The sequence below is a fragment of the Esox lucius genome, chromosome 13, assembly GCF_011004845.1.
Source record: "Esox lucius isolate fEsoLuc1 chromosome 13, fEsoLuc1.pri, whole genome shotgun sequence".
Classification (NCBI taxonomy): Eukaryota; Metazoa; Chordata; class Actinopteri; order Esociformes; family Esocidae; genus Esox; species Esox lucius.
Genome location: NC_047581.1, coordinates 22,197,524 through 22,211,895, shown reverse-complemented (window position 1 = coordinate 22,211,895; position 14,372 = coordinate 22,197,524). Strand labels below are relative to the sequence as shown.

At 42.6% G+C, this 14,372-nt stretch overlaps 1 protein-coding gene across 1 annotated transcript; it reads right to left on the bottom strand.

The window, feature by feature from the left end:
- Positions 1-7,305: 7,305 nt before the first annotated feature.
- On the bottom strand, positions 7,306-14,202 carry cdc45 (CDC45 cell division cycle 45 homolog (S. cerevisiae)). Its single transcript, XM_010876514.5, has 18 exons — positions 14,022-14,202; positions 13,721-13,780; positions 13,523-13,615; positions 13,294-13,431; positions 12,895-13,041; positions 12,203-12,261; positions 12,070-12,118; positions 11,926-11,987; positions 11,167-11,217; positions 10,917-11,036; positions 10,602-10,733; positions 10,240-10,338; positions 9,946-10,107; positions 9,604-9,742; positions 9,415-9,498; positions 9,155-9,273; positions 8,967-9,043; positions 7,306-7,632 (listed from the first exon to the last, which is right to left on the bottom strand). The coding sequence occupies exons 1-18, from the start codon at positions 14,070-14,072 to the stop codon at positions 7,568-7,570; spliced, it is 1,707 nt and encodes a 568-aa protein (XP_010874816.2). The 5' UTR covers positions 14,073-14,202; the 3' UTR covers positions 7,306-7,567.
- Between the last annotated feature and the right edge of the window lie 170 nt (positions 14,203-14,372).

Sequence of the window (14,372 nt, the reverse complement as noted above, 5' to 3'; positions counted from 1 at the left end):
GAGGAAGACGAGTACCAGGACAAGGGAGAGGACTGGGACAAGGACAAGTGAGAGGAGTGGGACAAGGACAAGGACAAGGACAAGGGAGAGGAGTGGGACAAGGACAAGGGAGAGGAGTGGGGCAAGGACAAGGGAGAGGAGTGGGGCAAGGACAAGGGAGAGGAGTGGGGCAAGGACAAGGGAGAGGAGTGGGACAAGGACAAGGGAGAAGAGTGGGACAAGGTAGAGGATGAGAACATGTGGCCAAATGCAGAAGACCGGGCAGATTAGAAGATTACTTTGTTTTTGTTATTATTATTCCAGTGCTTTTTCTGTTTGTATATCTTGCAGCAATGTCCTTTTACAAATAAAGTCTTTACTGCAGCAATTCTGTCTCTGTCTTTTTTTTTTTCATAAACTGTTCATTCTATAAAGCTACCCTAAGATGGTCATTCATTTTTTGTATTGAATTTCTGCAGCAAAAGAAACAAAATGCATGCATTTACTAAACCCAACAAAACAAAAATGTAGAGTGGCATCAAAAGAAACTGCAGTGCAAAACACAATCTATGATCAATACAATATACTGTCTATTGTATAAGGGCAGACCTGATACATAAAATAATGCAGTTTCTGTAATTTCAGCTGATGATAGTGTTTTTTTTGTCATTGTGTTATGATTGACTAAATGTTCCTGTCGGAAGAGAACATGTGTTAGTGTTTTGAATAATTATTTGATTTTGAAACATGTTTGCAGTGTTTTGTTAGACATAGTGTATTGTGTTAGTGTATTATTGTATTTTGTAAATTAGTTTTGGAGTTTAGTTTACAATGTGTGATTTTGAGCATGAAATTAACCGTTTTGCCAATTGTGTGTTTTTGGTGTGTTGGTGCGTTAAGAGTTTAGGAAACTTGTTAAATGTATTGAAAAAACTGTCATAGCGATTGTAAAAAACTGTAATCACATGTTCTGAATACCTTAGGTCTAGACCTCACCACGAAATGTTGATTTATTAAGCCCTGTCCTGCCCGCGACACATTTCCACAGAACCAGAACACAATGGGCAGATGTGGAGTTGACGTTTTTCATTACCTGACCTTTCACCTTTATCCCTGGCCTGTGGTCAGTGGAGTAACAAGTCACTTCCCTTTAGTAGCTCCACATGCGTTCACATCCCTAAAAGCTGTCACATCACTGTTGGCACAAAAACCACTCAGACCCGCTGGATTGCCGGGAAAGTGATTAGACCAAACACACTGTACTGTGACCCCCAGCCAAACCGGGGGAATAAGGGCGTTAGTAAAGGCAAGAGCACACTTACAGGCAGTTCCGATTACGGGATTGTGATGGGAACTTTATCCAACAGGTCATCCATAAATAACATTTCCCATCCTCTACATTTACAAGGTAATTCAGACAATGCAGAGGGATATGACTCGGACAAAGGAGATGCACCCTAATAGAATCTCAAGGCATAGAGGATTCATTCCTTTGATTCCCAGTAAATATATGAATGTACGTTTCGAAACTTAATGGATGAGCAAGTCCGTAAACCGTTTATTAGAAGTCGTTAGAACCCTTAGACTGCAATTCAACAATGTCAGATGGCAGTGGATCCCAGTGGGTACGTCAGTTGGATGACTCAGAGCCTTGTCACAGCCCAGTAGCATGTTCAGACTTCCTGTTGGACAGCGTAACAGGAAACAGGAAGTAAAATGTGGGGTGTGGGAAGACTTTAACTCTGCTCCATTACCCATGCGAAATGCCACTTGTTATGAGCTTTCTAATTGTTGTCTCACACCAATGGTTGGCCCCGCTCACAAAAACACACACACACACCCACAACCACGCACATGTTTACTTGCACGTATGTACGCATTTGCAAATGTACGCTCCGTAATCACTTTTTTAACAGCATGCACACACTTTTGAAAAAATACTTTAGGTGAATGCACAAATCACATGGCAACGATTAAAAGAATATAAACTGATTGATAACTCAAGGAAGCCCCTTCTACTTTCCGTAAGCACTGACACATAGCAGAACAGTGCTAGTTGCTTTGCTTTGTTAATAGACAAGCCTGCTTTCTGAAGGACACACACTGTTTGGCTTTGAGCATGATGGATACTCCCAAATACCAGAACCACAATTCTATGCTGATTCCCAAAGCTATTCACTATAAAGTATTTAGAGGTCAAAGAGATAGCCCACTCCCAAAACGAGCCCCAGGTCTCCCCCTTAAAAAATTCTGTTTTATGTATCTGTTGTACACAACACACACACACACACACAAAGACACTTCCATCCACATACAGTACATGAACACACATGCACTAGACTATGGACTGATCTAATTTTCCCGGCACCACATCATCCTAAAACAGTTGTGTTTGTGTTGGAGCTCTTTCGGGACTCATCAGCAAAACCATTCCATATTTTTTCACCTAGATTAAGCAACATTATGTTCCTTTACACTAGAATGAGGATATACGTTTCAAGTTATGTTATTAACTGCATTGTAGAACATCACAGCATGCTGAATATTTGGATTTACACCACACAAATTATCCCTAACAGATGCACAGTTTTAAAAAACGACATCAGGCCCCCTAAAACAACAACAAACCCCTAAATACCTGAAGAAACAGGCCACAGAACAGAAGACACATCCTGCAAAGACACAAGCCCGGCTGGACAAATGCCAGTCAGCTCACTGCTGAGATGGAGAGGGCCAACATTTTGAAATGTCAGAGTCAGATCAGGAGAAATGTCTGATTTATCATGGCTATCATGGCTCAGGGAAAACGTTCCACAGTTCGTCTCTCCCTGCCTGTATGCCTGGCTCTACCTTCTTAGCTAAGCACTGTAACACAGAAATGACCTCCAATACATCATGTAGAGAAACAATGAATATTTTAAGAAAAACTGCCCATAACCTCAATGGGGTACCTGCACGCCTTCACACAGGTTCCTTATCCACCAGTCATTTCAAGGTATTTGTACTTTAATTAATGGACACAGCTGGGCCTGTTGGCCTACATATTTACATGGGAAATGATAATCAGTACCAGGATAAATAAATAAGTAACACACACGGGATCCTGAGGAAAGCATTGTTTAGGTACTAATTGCATCTAGCAGGAAAATGCTATTTCAGGCGCTGCTTTGAATTGGCCCTGTTGATTGAGATTCACAACAGCGCCGCATGAAAACAAAAGCAACTTTAAACATTTAAGATTAAATGAGTGTTCAGATAATACTTAGAGTATTAGGATCTTATATTAACAGTTTTTATTTTAGTACCAAGTAGAACGAACAGTATGGTTTCAAGATGTTTCTTTTTAAGACCTTTAGGACTGGAGGGCCCAGGAGGTTAGTGTGAAGAACGTCCTTGGTTTTCCATCTCACAGGGGCCCAGGATGCTAGTGTGAAGAATGCCTCTCACAGGCCCTAGGAGGTTAATGTAAAGAAGAATGTCCTAGGTCTTCTGTAGAAATGAGTCACTTGGCCTCGTGTCTGGCTGTGAGTAAGACTCTCATCTGAGTCACTGGCCTCTCCATGCTGTGTGTGTTTGGCAGTTCATGTGTGTCTAGGCATTTGGTATAGTCACAGATCCGTGACGGCGGGTGGGTGCTTAGATGTTCAGAAAGCAGTGGCAGTGGCAGGGCCTTTGTTCCAAAAGTAGTCTTGAGTTAGACGGAAGCTCCATATTAAAGCCTGAAAAAGTGCATGCATGAACAGTAGTCAGGTTCACTGCTACAATACCAAAGAGAAAAAGGGAACATGTAATTAGTTACAAAACCCCTCACTCCCTTAGTCCCCCCAGGCCATTTTCCCTCAAATAGTGTGATATCCTCAGCAGGCTCTGAGTGTGGAAGACCCAGATGTGTCCTGCAAAACACGGTCATATCACGCAGTGCTGCTTTTTGTTAGGATTCTTTCTTTTTCGTTATATTCCATCTTCAGGGGCCTATTACTTTGATGTGGTCAGTAGAGCCAAGTGTCACAGTGAAAGGGAATCTGTGGACCCCAGCTGATGTTTAGGGGAGCTACTGATGTTGACACAGCACTAATCTAGAAGGGGGACAATTTAGGTGTGTGTGTGTGTGTGTGTGTGCGCCCAGTCACTCTCCTCAGCAGAGTGACTTTGTGAGACAGGCGACAGGCAGTGGGAGTCAGCTGTGGGCTTTTGTTCCTGGTTGTCAGGTCTGGATAATCCCGTCAGGAATCTGGGATTGTTAGGGCAAGGAAGAAAAACGGCCAGGAAGAAAACAAGTGAAATGGCTTTAGATGGAAATAGGGTTAGTATGCGAGAAGTGATGAATAAAGAATGCGGTGGCATTTCTGGATCTTGTTTATATCTGGTTTCGACTTTGCAATGGTACCATTTTAACTTGCATTTGTAGAAGCAGCAAAATACTGCGTTCACAGACAGTGGTTTTCGGAAGTGTTCCTGAGCCCATGCAATGATTCCCACTACAGAATCATGTCTGTTTTTAATGCAGCGCTGCCTGGGGGCCTGCAGAACACAGCCATCCATATTCGGTTTTCAGTCTTGTCTCTTGTGTACAGCGATTTCTCTGGATTTTCCGGATCTTTAAATTATATTATGTACTGTAGATTATAAGATCTCCAAACTCTTTGCTATTTTACATTGAGAAACATAATTCTTAAATTGTATGTAATTGGATTTTACTCTACAGTTATGTTAATTTTGGTCAGTGGTTAAGACATTTTAATTTGATTTTTCTTCTAGAACTTTCAAACAACTGAGAAAGCAATATTAACGTGTGAAGTAGTCACAAAATCAGTGAACAAAGTAGCTTAACCATAAAGAGAGAAAGCAATATGAACGTGCATAACGGTCTTGGGCTCTCTAACACCATCCGACCCACATGCTACCCAGTCTCTCCAGCCAGACGACTTACTTCTGCAATCTGTGAAGGCTACAGTATAAGACCGTGCCATTGCCCAAGGTCTAGCTACGCTGTAACCCCTGTGCTTAACACGACCAGGGGAGAGTGTCACATTCCTCCGGGGCAGAGCAGCGGAAAGGCCGATGGCCCCACACCGCTGGGGGTTATAAGGGAAGGGGGCTGAGGAATAGGGTGAGGTTTCATGGGTGAGATGGTTGGGTTGAGAGGTGGAGTGAATTGGGTGGAAACTGTCTGGAGATGTCAGATGTCTCTTAATCAGGGGGAACAGCCAGTTAGCAGCCTCTAATTCAGGGGAACAGCCAGTTAGCAGCCTCTATGTCAGGGGAACAGCCGTTAGCAGCCTCTATGTGAGGGGAACAGCCGTTAGCAGCCTCTATGTCAGGGGAACAGCTAGTCAGCAGCCTCTATGTCAGGGGAACAGCTAGTCAGCAGCCTCTAGGTCAGGGGAACAGCCGGTCAGCAGCCTCTATGTCAGGGGAACAGCCAGTCAGCAGCCTCTATGTCAGGGGAACAGCCGGTCAGCAGCCTCTATGTCAGGGGAACAGCCAGTCAGCAGCCACTATGTCAGGGGAACAGCCGTTAGCAGCCTCTATGTCAGGGGAACAGCCAGTTAGATGCCTCTAAGTGAAGGGAAGCAGCCAGTCAGAAATCTCTAAGTCAGGGGAAACTCACCAGGGTGGAAGCTTTACTCAGAAATGTTTTCATTCCTTCTTTTTACCATAACAGAGACCATGAGTGACATGTTTACCCCAAAGAACAGTCAGTGGGGGGGAGGCCATAATTGAGTGGAATGCATGATTTCTCCAGGTTTCACTGGTATCTAAAATGAGACCTCTTTATGTTATGGGGAAGGTGTCCTCACAGACACACTATGTAAACATAATGTATCTGTCATGAGATGTACCAGTGTTTGGACCCGTTTTGTAGTGGTTTACGTCTTTCAAGTTTCCAAAGCAGATGGGAATATTTGGCTGCATGGAGAGAGTGAAGCTTGTCATTCTGGTTCTGATAATATTACTTCCCTTCTCTCAACAAGTATGATCCCAGAACATATTCAAGCACCTGAAGTTAATTTTGGAAAAACCAGAATATATGCCACCTGCTAGTCTAGAAGAAACTAGGAAACTCAAGACAGTTCAGAAATATTTCTATCAATTGAAAGTGGCATAGGAGAGGAGTTAGGGAAAAGCTATGTAAATCAGAGTGATATTGGGGTTGGAACTGGGGCACAAACTTGCTGTAATTTGGCGAAACAGCAGAACAATCCTTTATAAGGCATAGCTTACAATGTATAGTGGGAGAGGGGAAACAGACGGGACACAAACATTCTGTGGCCACTAACCCGAACCCTTTAAAAAAATAATAATAAAAAAAGAAAATTACATTTGTTTTACATGAACTACCTTAACTAGGTAGGAGGGAAAGAGAAAAAGACATACCTACTAAATTCACCAAGAGATAAACAATGATTTGGCTCTCTGTCAACTCCCATAATAACATCCCTAGATAATGAACGGGCGCCACCCGGTAGTTTGTGGGTGTGTTGTGTACGTGACTGTATTTATTTAGAGGACATAAAATAGTAAACAATTCTACATCGTAAGGTTGTACTCACATCAGACCTGTTAACAGTATAAAGCATGATCATTGTCTCTGGTAATAGCAAATGAAAGACCAAATCGGTTAGTAAATAAAAGCAGACATGATTGCATGCATCTAAACATACCATCAGCAGGAAGTCAGATCTTTTATTCATACCTTGGTGCTGAATGCAGTAATAAAATAACACGACAAACCTTCACGCATGTAGGTTTTTCAAAGTGAGGACAGGGCAATATAGAACTAATAAAAAACTATTTTGCCTAACCGCTTACTTCCAGAACTGGAACTGAAACTTAACACCTAAACCTTAATGCCAAAACTGAATCTGAATTCTAACCTTACAAGTCAGATAAGCCTACCAGTAGGAACGCACGCGCATATGCGCACGCACGTTTGTGATGCTCCTTCTGGCACGCTTTGCCTTCACTGTGTCGTGCAGATTGGCTTTCCGGAGAAACTGAGAAATATGTACCATGGGACGTGACCTCCAACTGATCAGGGAGATAACAGGGTCAATTAGCAACCACAATTAGCAATCACAGCAATGAACAAAGACCAAACTAAAAAGCAGGAAACTGCATTTAGACTATGCTATGTTGGCCAAGTTTTGCATGCTAACCTATGCTCCTGATCAGTGGACTACAGGAGATGATTAAACCATCAGTGTTTCTATGGTCCACAGCACGTTCTGTGCAATGTTATTACAATAGTATGGAGAAAATGGAAGCTTCAACAATAATGTTTATCATAGATCATTTATTAAATGAGTTACATTAAAACCATTTTTAAAAAAAATACAGAACTATTTACATGACAGTAAAAACATTAAAATCATCACACACACCCACTAGATAAAACTGTACACTACAGATAGATATGGTGTCAAAGGTTACGGACATGAAAAATAAATATACAAAATAAGGAAAGTATTGTTCATAGACTGAAAGTAAAAGCACACCGGAGACATTGAACCTTCTTGTACTGACAAAGTCCCTCCCAGAATAAAAATTACACTTAAGCTATAGGAGCACTACCTCAACCCGCTCCTTAGGATAGCAGAGTGATGAGGGCATCCAGGAACTTTGTTCGGTCCTCCATTTTTAGCTCAATGACTGCATAGGAAAAACATGTGTAAAGAGAAGTGTACTCATCCTATCTTGGTCAGCGCTCCTTACAAAATCACATTTCTAAAGCTGGGGTTAAAGTTTGGGTTAGAATTAGATTTCAGAATTAGTTGCATTGCCTGTTGGGGCAGCAATTTTGCAATAACGAAATAAAAGCAAGAAGTGGACTAAGCATAAAAACAGACTGGGTATTTTGTGTAATTAACGCAAAAAAAATGTAAGGTGCAAGAATTGCCCAGTTGAGGGTTGTGTGTGTAGTTATAGATTTGTCCAGTTGAGAGTTGTGTGTGTCTGTGTGTGTGTGTGTGTGGAGGGGTCATATATTTTTCCAGTTGAGGGTTGCGTGTGTTTATGTGGGGAGGGGTCATCGATTCTGTCCAGTTGATGGTTGCGTGTGTTTATGTGGGGAGAGGTAACAGATTTGTCCAGTTGAGGGGTGTGTGTGTGGAGGGGTTATAGATTTGTCTGGTTGAGGGTTGTGTGTATGTGGGGAGCAGGTTATAGTCAGTTTGGCTCCGGGGGCAGGTTCATGAGGAAAGAAAGAAACTGTTCTTGTGTCGAGACAAGGCGTTAGGCTGTTATGGTGTTAGGGTGAACATTCGTTTTTTCCAGTTAAGGAAGATTTGTGTCACACTATGATATACATCTCATACCAAAACATACTGATAGACTTATTGCAAACAGGTGTTTTGAACTTCTGATCACATAATCATTAAAGCAGTTAATGACTTCAGACACCTGTACGAGATCCCCCACAAAGCATTGAGAAAGTCCTGCTCATGTGTGCCCTCATGTGGCCAATATACAGGGTTAATACACATTTATAGCCCCAGCTCCCTGACTTCTCAGCAAACATCTATGAAACACTCCTTTTCAAGACACGTGCATAACCAAGAGTTAAACAGTGAAGGGTTGTACCTGAGCTATGCTACCACCTCAGTTAGGTAACCACACAATAGTGATGTATAATACTCTGAAATAAATAGGTCATTAGAGAACTAGCCACTGCTAGATGTGTTTTGAATTGGCTACCTATAGTTAGTCTGTTCTCCATGCACAGGCTGCGCCCGCCAACCTGCTGATATCAGGCTGGCTCCTCGCAGGTCGCACACGCGAGTCGCACACGCGAGTCGCACACGCGAGTCGCACACGCAAGTCGCACACGCATTCCATTTTGGTCCAGGCTGATGATTGTGACTGATAAAATAACTTTGTTATAATAATGATAATATTTTGATGAATTACACCTCAACTACAATTTCAGTATTTTAATTACTGTAAAAAGTCTGAAGGTACGCAATTACAAATAACATTTTACTTACTGGAGGTGTCAAAGTGGTCGTGGAGAGTTCTGGAACTGGTGCTCTCAGCTGCCTTCTCAAAAGCACGGCCGAAGAAACTATTGGAGAGGGAGACGGAGAGAAACAAATAGAAAAATACCATGTGTGGTTTCCAAAGGAATGGACACTGAACTTGTGTGATGTTGCACTCAGACCAGTGATGGACTCACTTCTTCTTGTCTGAGGTGTCAGACTCCGGGGGAATGCCCAGAACAAGGACCGTTCCCTTCTCCACGTCCATGGGAGCAGCCATGATCAAGGGCAGCAGTTTACAGCGCTTATTTCTGGTCTACAAACAGGCATGGGCAGACATGAGAAGGACCAAAGGATAACCTAAAACGGTCATTTTCATTTAAAACAAATTGAAAAGGGCAAGGGCCAGACGGGGCCCAGGAAACCCAGGGGAAGTGGGGCACAGTAAGGCACTTACAGAGCAGACAAAGGCTTTTAGCAGGTACTTGCAGAGCAAAGTCAAAGCCATGGGCTTGGAGAACAGCTTCACGTCTGGAGTGCCCTGAACAGAGGAGAAGAGGGTTTTAGGGGGCACGCCCACACCCACGCCGCCGCCCACACCCACGCCGCCGCCCACACCCACGCCGCCCGCACCCACGCCACTAACCTCCAAGAGGTAGCAGTAGAGGAAAGGTCCCTGTGACAGTATGAGGTTGGTACAGATGCAGCTGGCTACAGTCTGTTGTATGGCCATCAGCTTCTTCTTAGCCAGGGCAATGCCCCCATGGAGACGCTCCAAATTACTCCTACAGAGGAAAACGAGTGCACATTGTAAACTGCTTTGCAATGGAAAACCTGTCGCAAACAACATTTCCTATTGGCCAAACTGTATCAAAAACTGGTGAGGAGCCAAGTTACAATGCTGCTAGAAGTCCTCATGACAATCAGGAGAGTGCAGAAACAGTACATGAAATCCACATTAAATGAGCAGCGTGTGTGTGTGTGCTACCGAGAGAGGCAGTCAAGGGCCTTGATGAAGTTGTCTCCGGGGCTCTCGTCCTTCTCAGTGTTCTCCAGCAGGGCGGCAGCAGCGTGCACCACGTCACTGGCCAGGAATCGGTTGTTGAAGCCGAAGTGAACCCCAAATGTCTGAATACGGATGTCCTTCATACTACAGGGACAGACAACAGCAATGACGAGGCCAATTAAATATGCCAAAAGGAAGGGGCATATTTTATTTATCATACACAAAACCTAATAGAAACCGTGACATTTCCAGATTTGTCTCAGAACACAGACACACCCATATTTGTTGGAGGATTCTTCTATGACTTCTCGCAGGTTCTCTTTGATTGACATGTCCATGGAGTTGAACTTCTGTTTCACCTGCTTAAGGGGCAGACTGGAGAAACAAAAACACATGGACAATGCTTTCAAACAATTCAGAATTAAAAAAAAAAATACAAATGATAATATAAAATACAAAATGAGATTACTAACCAGTGACCAGATAACATTAAACTATACATTCTCCATTTAGAGAGGACCAACAAATATTCAAGAGCAGTAGCTGATTGATAAGCAATCATATCCAGGTTTTGAATATCCCAAGTGACCAATGGTTATTGGAGATTCTAATTGACAGCCATAAAACAGAAGCCGTACCCCATGTCAGCAAGGAACTCCTGGAGTTTCTTCTGACCGTGCATGGACCACAGCTTGAAGTGGCAGGAGGAGTAACTGGAGTTACAGATACTCTCATACAGGGACCAGTGCTGGTACAGGGCCAGACGCAGACTGAGACACACTGTCAAGGCTCAACCCACAGGGAGCGGCGGACACACGCGGCACGGAGACAGCCAAAACAATGAGACAACAATCAAATCCTTGCCAATCTCGCCAACAACACTAGCGAACAAAGGGTCTAAAACCAACTGTAATGACAAGTCTAACCTCTCCTGATTGGCCAGTAAAGGATACTCATACTCAAAGGAAATCCTCATGCAGTCGATGGAGAGCGAATTCTCCTCGTCCTCATTCCGGTGGTTGTGACGAGAGACATGGCGCTGTAGGGTAGCGATGTCGGTTACATACTTCATACTGGAGGTAGAGGGGACAGAAACGACCAGAAGACGTTAGCACTGCTTACACTTTAAACCAGCTTCTCTCCTTTCAGAAATTAATCGGATTTTAAGGTCAATGAAAGAGAGTACGAGTTAAATATTCTTACTGAGTGATTTTATCATGCACCCACTGGTCAGTCAGCCCAATCACAGCCCACCTGTTGAAAAATCACTTTTAACAAGCGTTGTGTAATTACGAATACTGCCAATAAAGATACATTCTACATTCATAAACAGGGTAGGAAATTAACTTTTTGGTTCACCTCACATTTTCACCACAAAATAAATGACAAATGACAAGAAATACTGATGACAGGGCAAACAGTACATTTGCTGTTGGTTCGTCATACACTAGCCAATCTTGCACCTTTACGGCCTCATCCTGTCACTACTTCCCAGAAAACAAATGTTTCTTCTTTGCTTTGACAGGGTGCTGCTTTTACCACTGCTGGTCTTTATATCCCAGCTGCTATATTTCCGCTATCAAGCTGACCAGAGAGAAAGCAAAGTGTTGATCTACGTCCATATGGACAGTTAGAGCAACACCACTTGTTTTGCAATGCGCTGATAGATTTTGAGCCAAAGCTCTTGCCACTCAACCAAGTGATGCGCTCATGATATATGTGGTTGAACGTCCAATCAGAGAGACTCAGGGAGAATCTGGACAGAGTTGATTTGTGTTTTTGTTTTTAGGACTAACACATTTTGGGAGGTATTTTCTGAACTGTCCTTTTGGCTAATGTTTACCTGCCACAGATGCTGGTGATTTTGGCAAACCTATGGGCCAAAACAAAAATATACCCACATTTGTCAGGTAGCGGGGGTTAATTTCCTACCCAGTACATAAAGAACTGTACATCACTGACCACAGCATATCTTTGGTGTCCTTGGTCAGCACCCAAGCCAGCTCAAATATCATCATTGCAGCCTGACAAAATAAAATTATAATTTTAGTATTTTACAGAAGATAATTATAAACCAGTCTTATTTAAAACACATTCCATACTCACTGAAGTCCCATGGTATTCATACTGCTCATAGTCAAACAGGATCTCACGTCTGAAATGAAACGTTTTAAATGTCACCGTCAGCACAAGGTCATTAGACAGTTACAACTTTTCAACTCTTCTAAAGAAATGTCACCTTCTCGCCTCCCACTCTCGCTTTGCTCGCTGCCGTTCAATTCTTCTTTCCACGGCCCCCTAAAACATGAGTACACGTTGATATGACCATCAGCAAAAACCCTACAATCCATCAGCACTGTCAACTGTTGAAATCTACATAAAGTATACACGTCCAATTCCACAGTGTAACAGTTAAAAGGGGAAATCCATTACAAAGGGCCACCGTTTAAAAGCGTTGCATGAACAAAACTAGGGCGTGATTAGTGTGTGGAGTTCAGTGTCTCAAATCCAGTTCATGGATCACATAGTGGTTCTCACACGCTGCTCCAGACACTCAACGCCTGTTTACCCAATTTGCAAACAAATTTGTAGACACATAAGAACACACATATTCGCTACATATGTGACTGTGCAGGCCGGTTTAAAATGAGGATATGAGAAACACTCAACATTTACATAACTTTTATAGGCTATGCCTAAATTAAAATTCCGGCCAGAGTAAGCCCAGAGCTCATGGCTGAGCGACACTGGACCAAAATTGACATGGGACAGAGGGCGACCATCTCCAACATATTACAAACTCTGAACTCCAGCGTAACCAGGCGTGATACTGCACTCTTTAAACTCAGCTCACAAATGCGCAAGGTGTTTATCTATGTACGCATTTTCTAAAAACGATGGAGCCATTAACATTGTAAAAAAATTGCATACCTCCTCATATCGCCTTCGTTTCCCAGAAGGCTCAGGGTCACCATCGCTCTCATTCCCAGAGTCACCACTTTCTTCCTCTTCATCACGGAAAATATCATCATAAGAGGGCACTCCAAGGTCATCATCCTGCTTTATCATCAGCTTGACCTGCAGGCAGTGGGAGCCAAAGCTTAGAACACTGGTGGTACTGGCCACTCTTCATCAGGATAACAACTTCTATTCTTTAACTATCCTCAAAGGGTATTTTTCCAACTGCTACTTAAGTTATGCAACCACTTGACGATATTTCCCTCAATTACAGACACTGACCATGTCCCAGATGCAACTAGATAGTGTCCCAGATTCCCAAGATAGTGTGCTTACTCATCATTTGGGACATACATTGCATTGACTGGTTACCTGGGTATCATTGTAGACATTGACTACATCCACAGGTCTGTGTGTATCACAGATGAAGAAGATGGAGTCCTCTTCTGGCTGCAGGGTCTCCAGGAGATCAACATTAGCCCCACAATTGATCAGGACAAAATAACGGAACTGAAGAAAAAAATAGAGCAAAAAATACACTTGTGATTAATACGTTTAGGCTTTAGTACAATAATTAAATTAATACTAATTATCACATTACTTGTTCCTTATGCTCTAGGAATGCGGTTCCGAGGTCTTGCCATCCTGTCACTGGTACCAAGGTGTACTGGACCTGGTCACAGTGAAACAGTGCCTGCGTAGATGGGGGTGGACAATGTAATCAGGAAACATGAATTAGACAACCACACAGCAGAACAGATGACAACTTTATTAGCAAGAGACAGAGTCATTGACTTACCTGTAAGATCTTACATGCGCAGAGTGCATCGATATCCAATGACACCAGGAGGGCAACTCTCTGAAAGCAATGAAGGAAATATCAATATCATTGACAGAAGTTCGTATAAGTAAACATCTTTACTAACAGGGAAATAATTCACTCATAATAATTAAGTAGCTGACTAATGCCAGATAGCCAATACAGTGGTATTGTATTGTTTCAGCAAACGTTAGGAACTGACTGTAGCTAGTTTTGTATTGAAGCAGTGTACTAGTGAGCAGAAAAAATTGTTACATTCATTGTCATAACAAAATCTCACCTGGTTCACGACAACATCGTAGAATTCTTTCCTTATGTCCGTAATAAACATTTCACCATATATTGGTAAATCTGTAAGAAAACTGAAAAACACAATAAAAAATAACGTTACGGTCACTTAACTCCACCACTTGGAGCCAGACGCGTTCTTGTTATATTTCCTTATTGGAAATATGGCGCCAAAACCCCCACGTCTTCCAACAAAGGTTAAAGAGCCAATATATAACTCTGCTTTATCGTTATGTGTAAAACTGACCAATAGAAATTGGATGCATGAGACTTCTATCCACCCAGTTCTTTAACCCAATCACGTATGATAGAATCCTGGATTGAGGATTTTGATTCGTGTTTA

What these genes read in the sequence shown, in the direction of transcription:
- cdc45 (XM_010876514.5), bottom strand. Translation starts at nt 14,072, where the DNA reads ATGTTTATTACGGACATAAGGAAAGAATTCTACGATGTTGTCGTGAAC. An exon ending in GAGTTCCTTGCTGACATGGG is followed by an intron (nt 10,339 to 10,601) that starts GTACGGCTTCTG and finishes TTGTTTCTCCAG; the next exon opens with TCTGCCCCTTAAGCAGGTGA. An exon ending in TAAAAGCCTTTGTCTGCTCT is followed by an intron (nt 9,274 to 9,414) that starts GTAAGTGCCTTA and finishes GCCTGTTTGTAG; the next exon opens with ACCAGAAATAAGCGCTGTAA.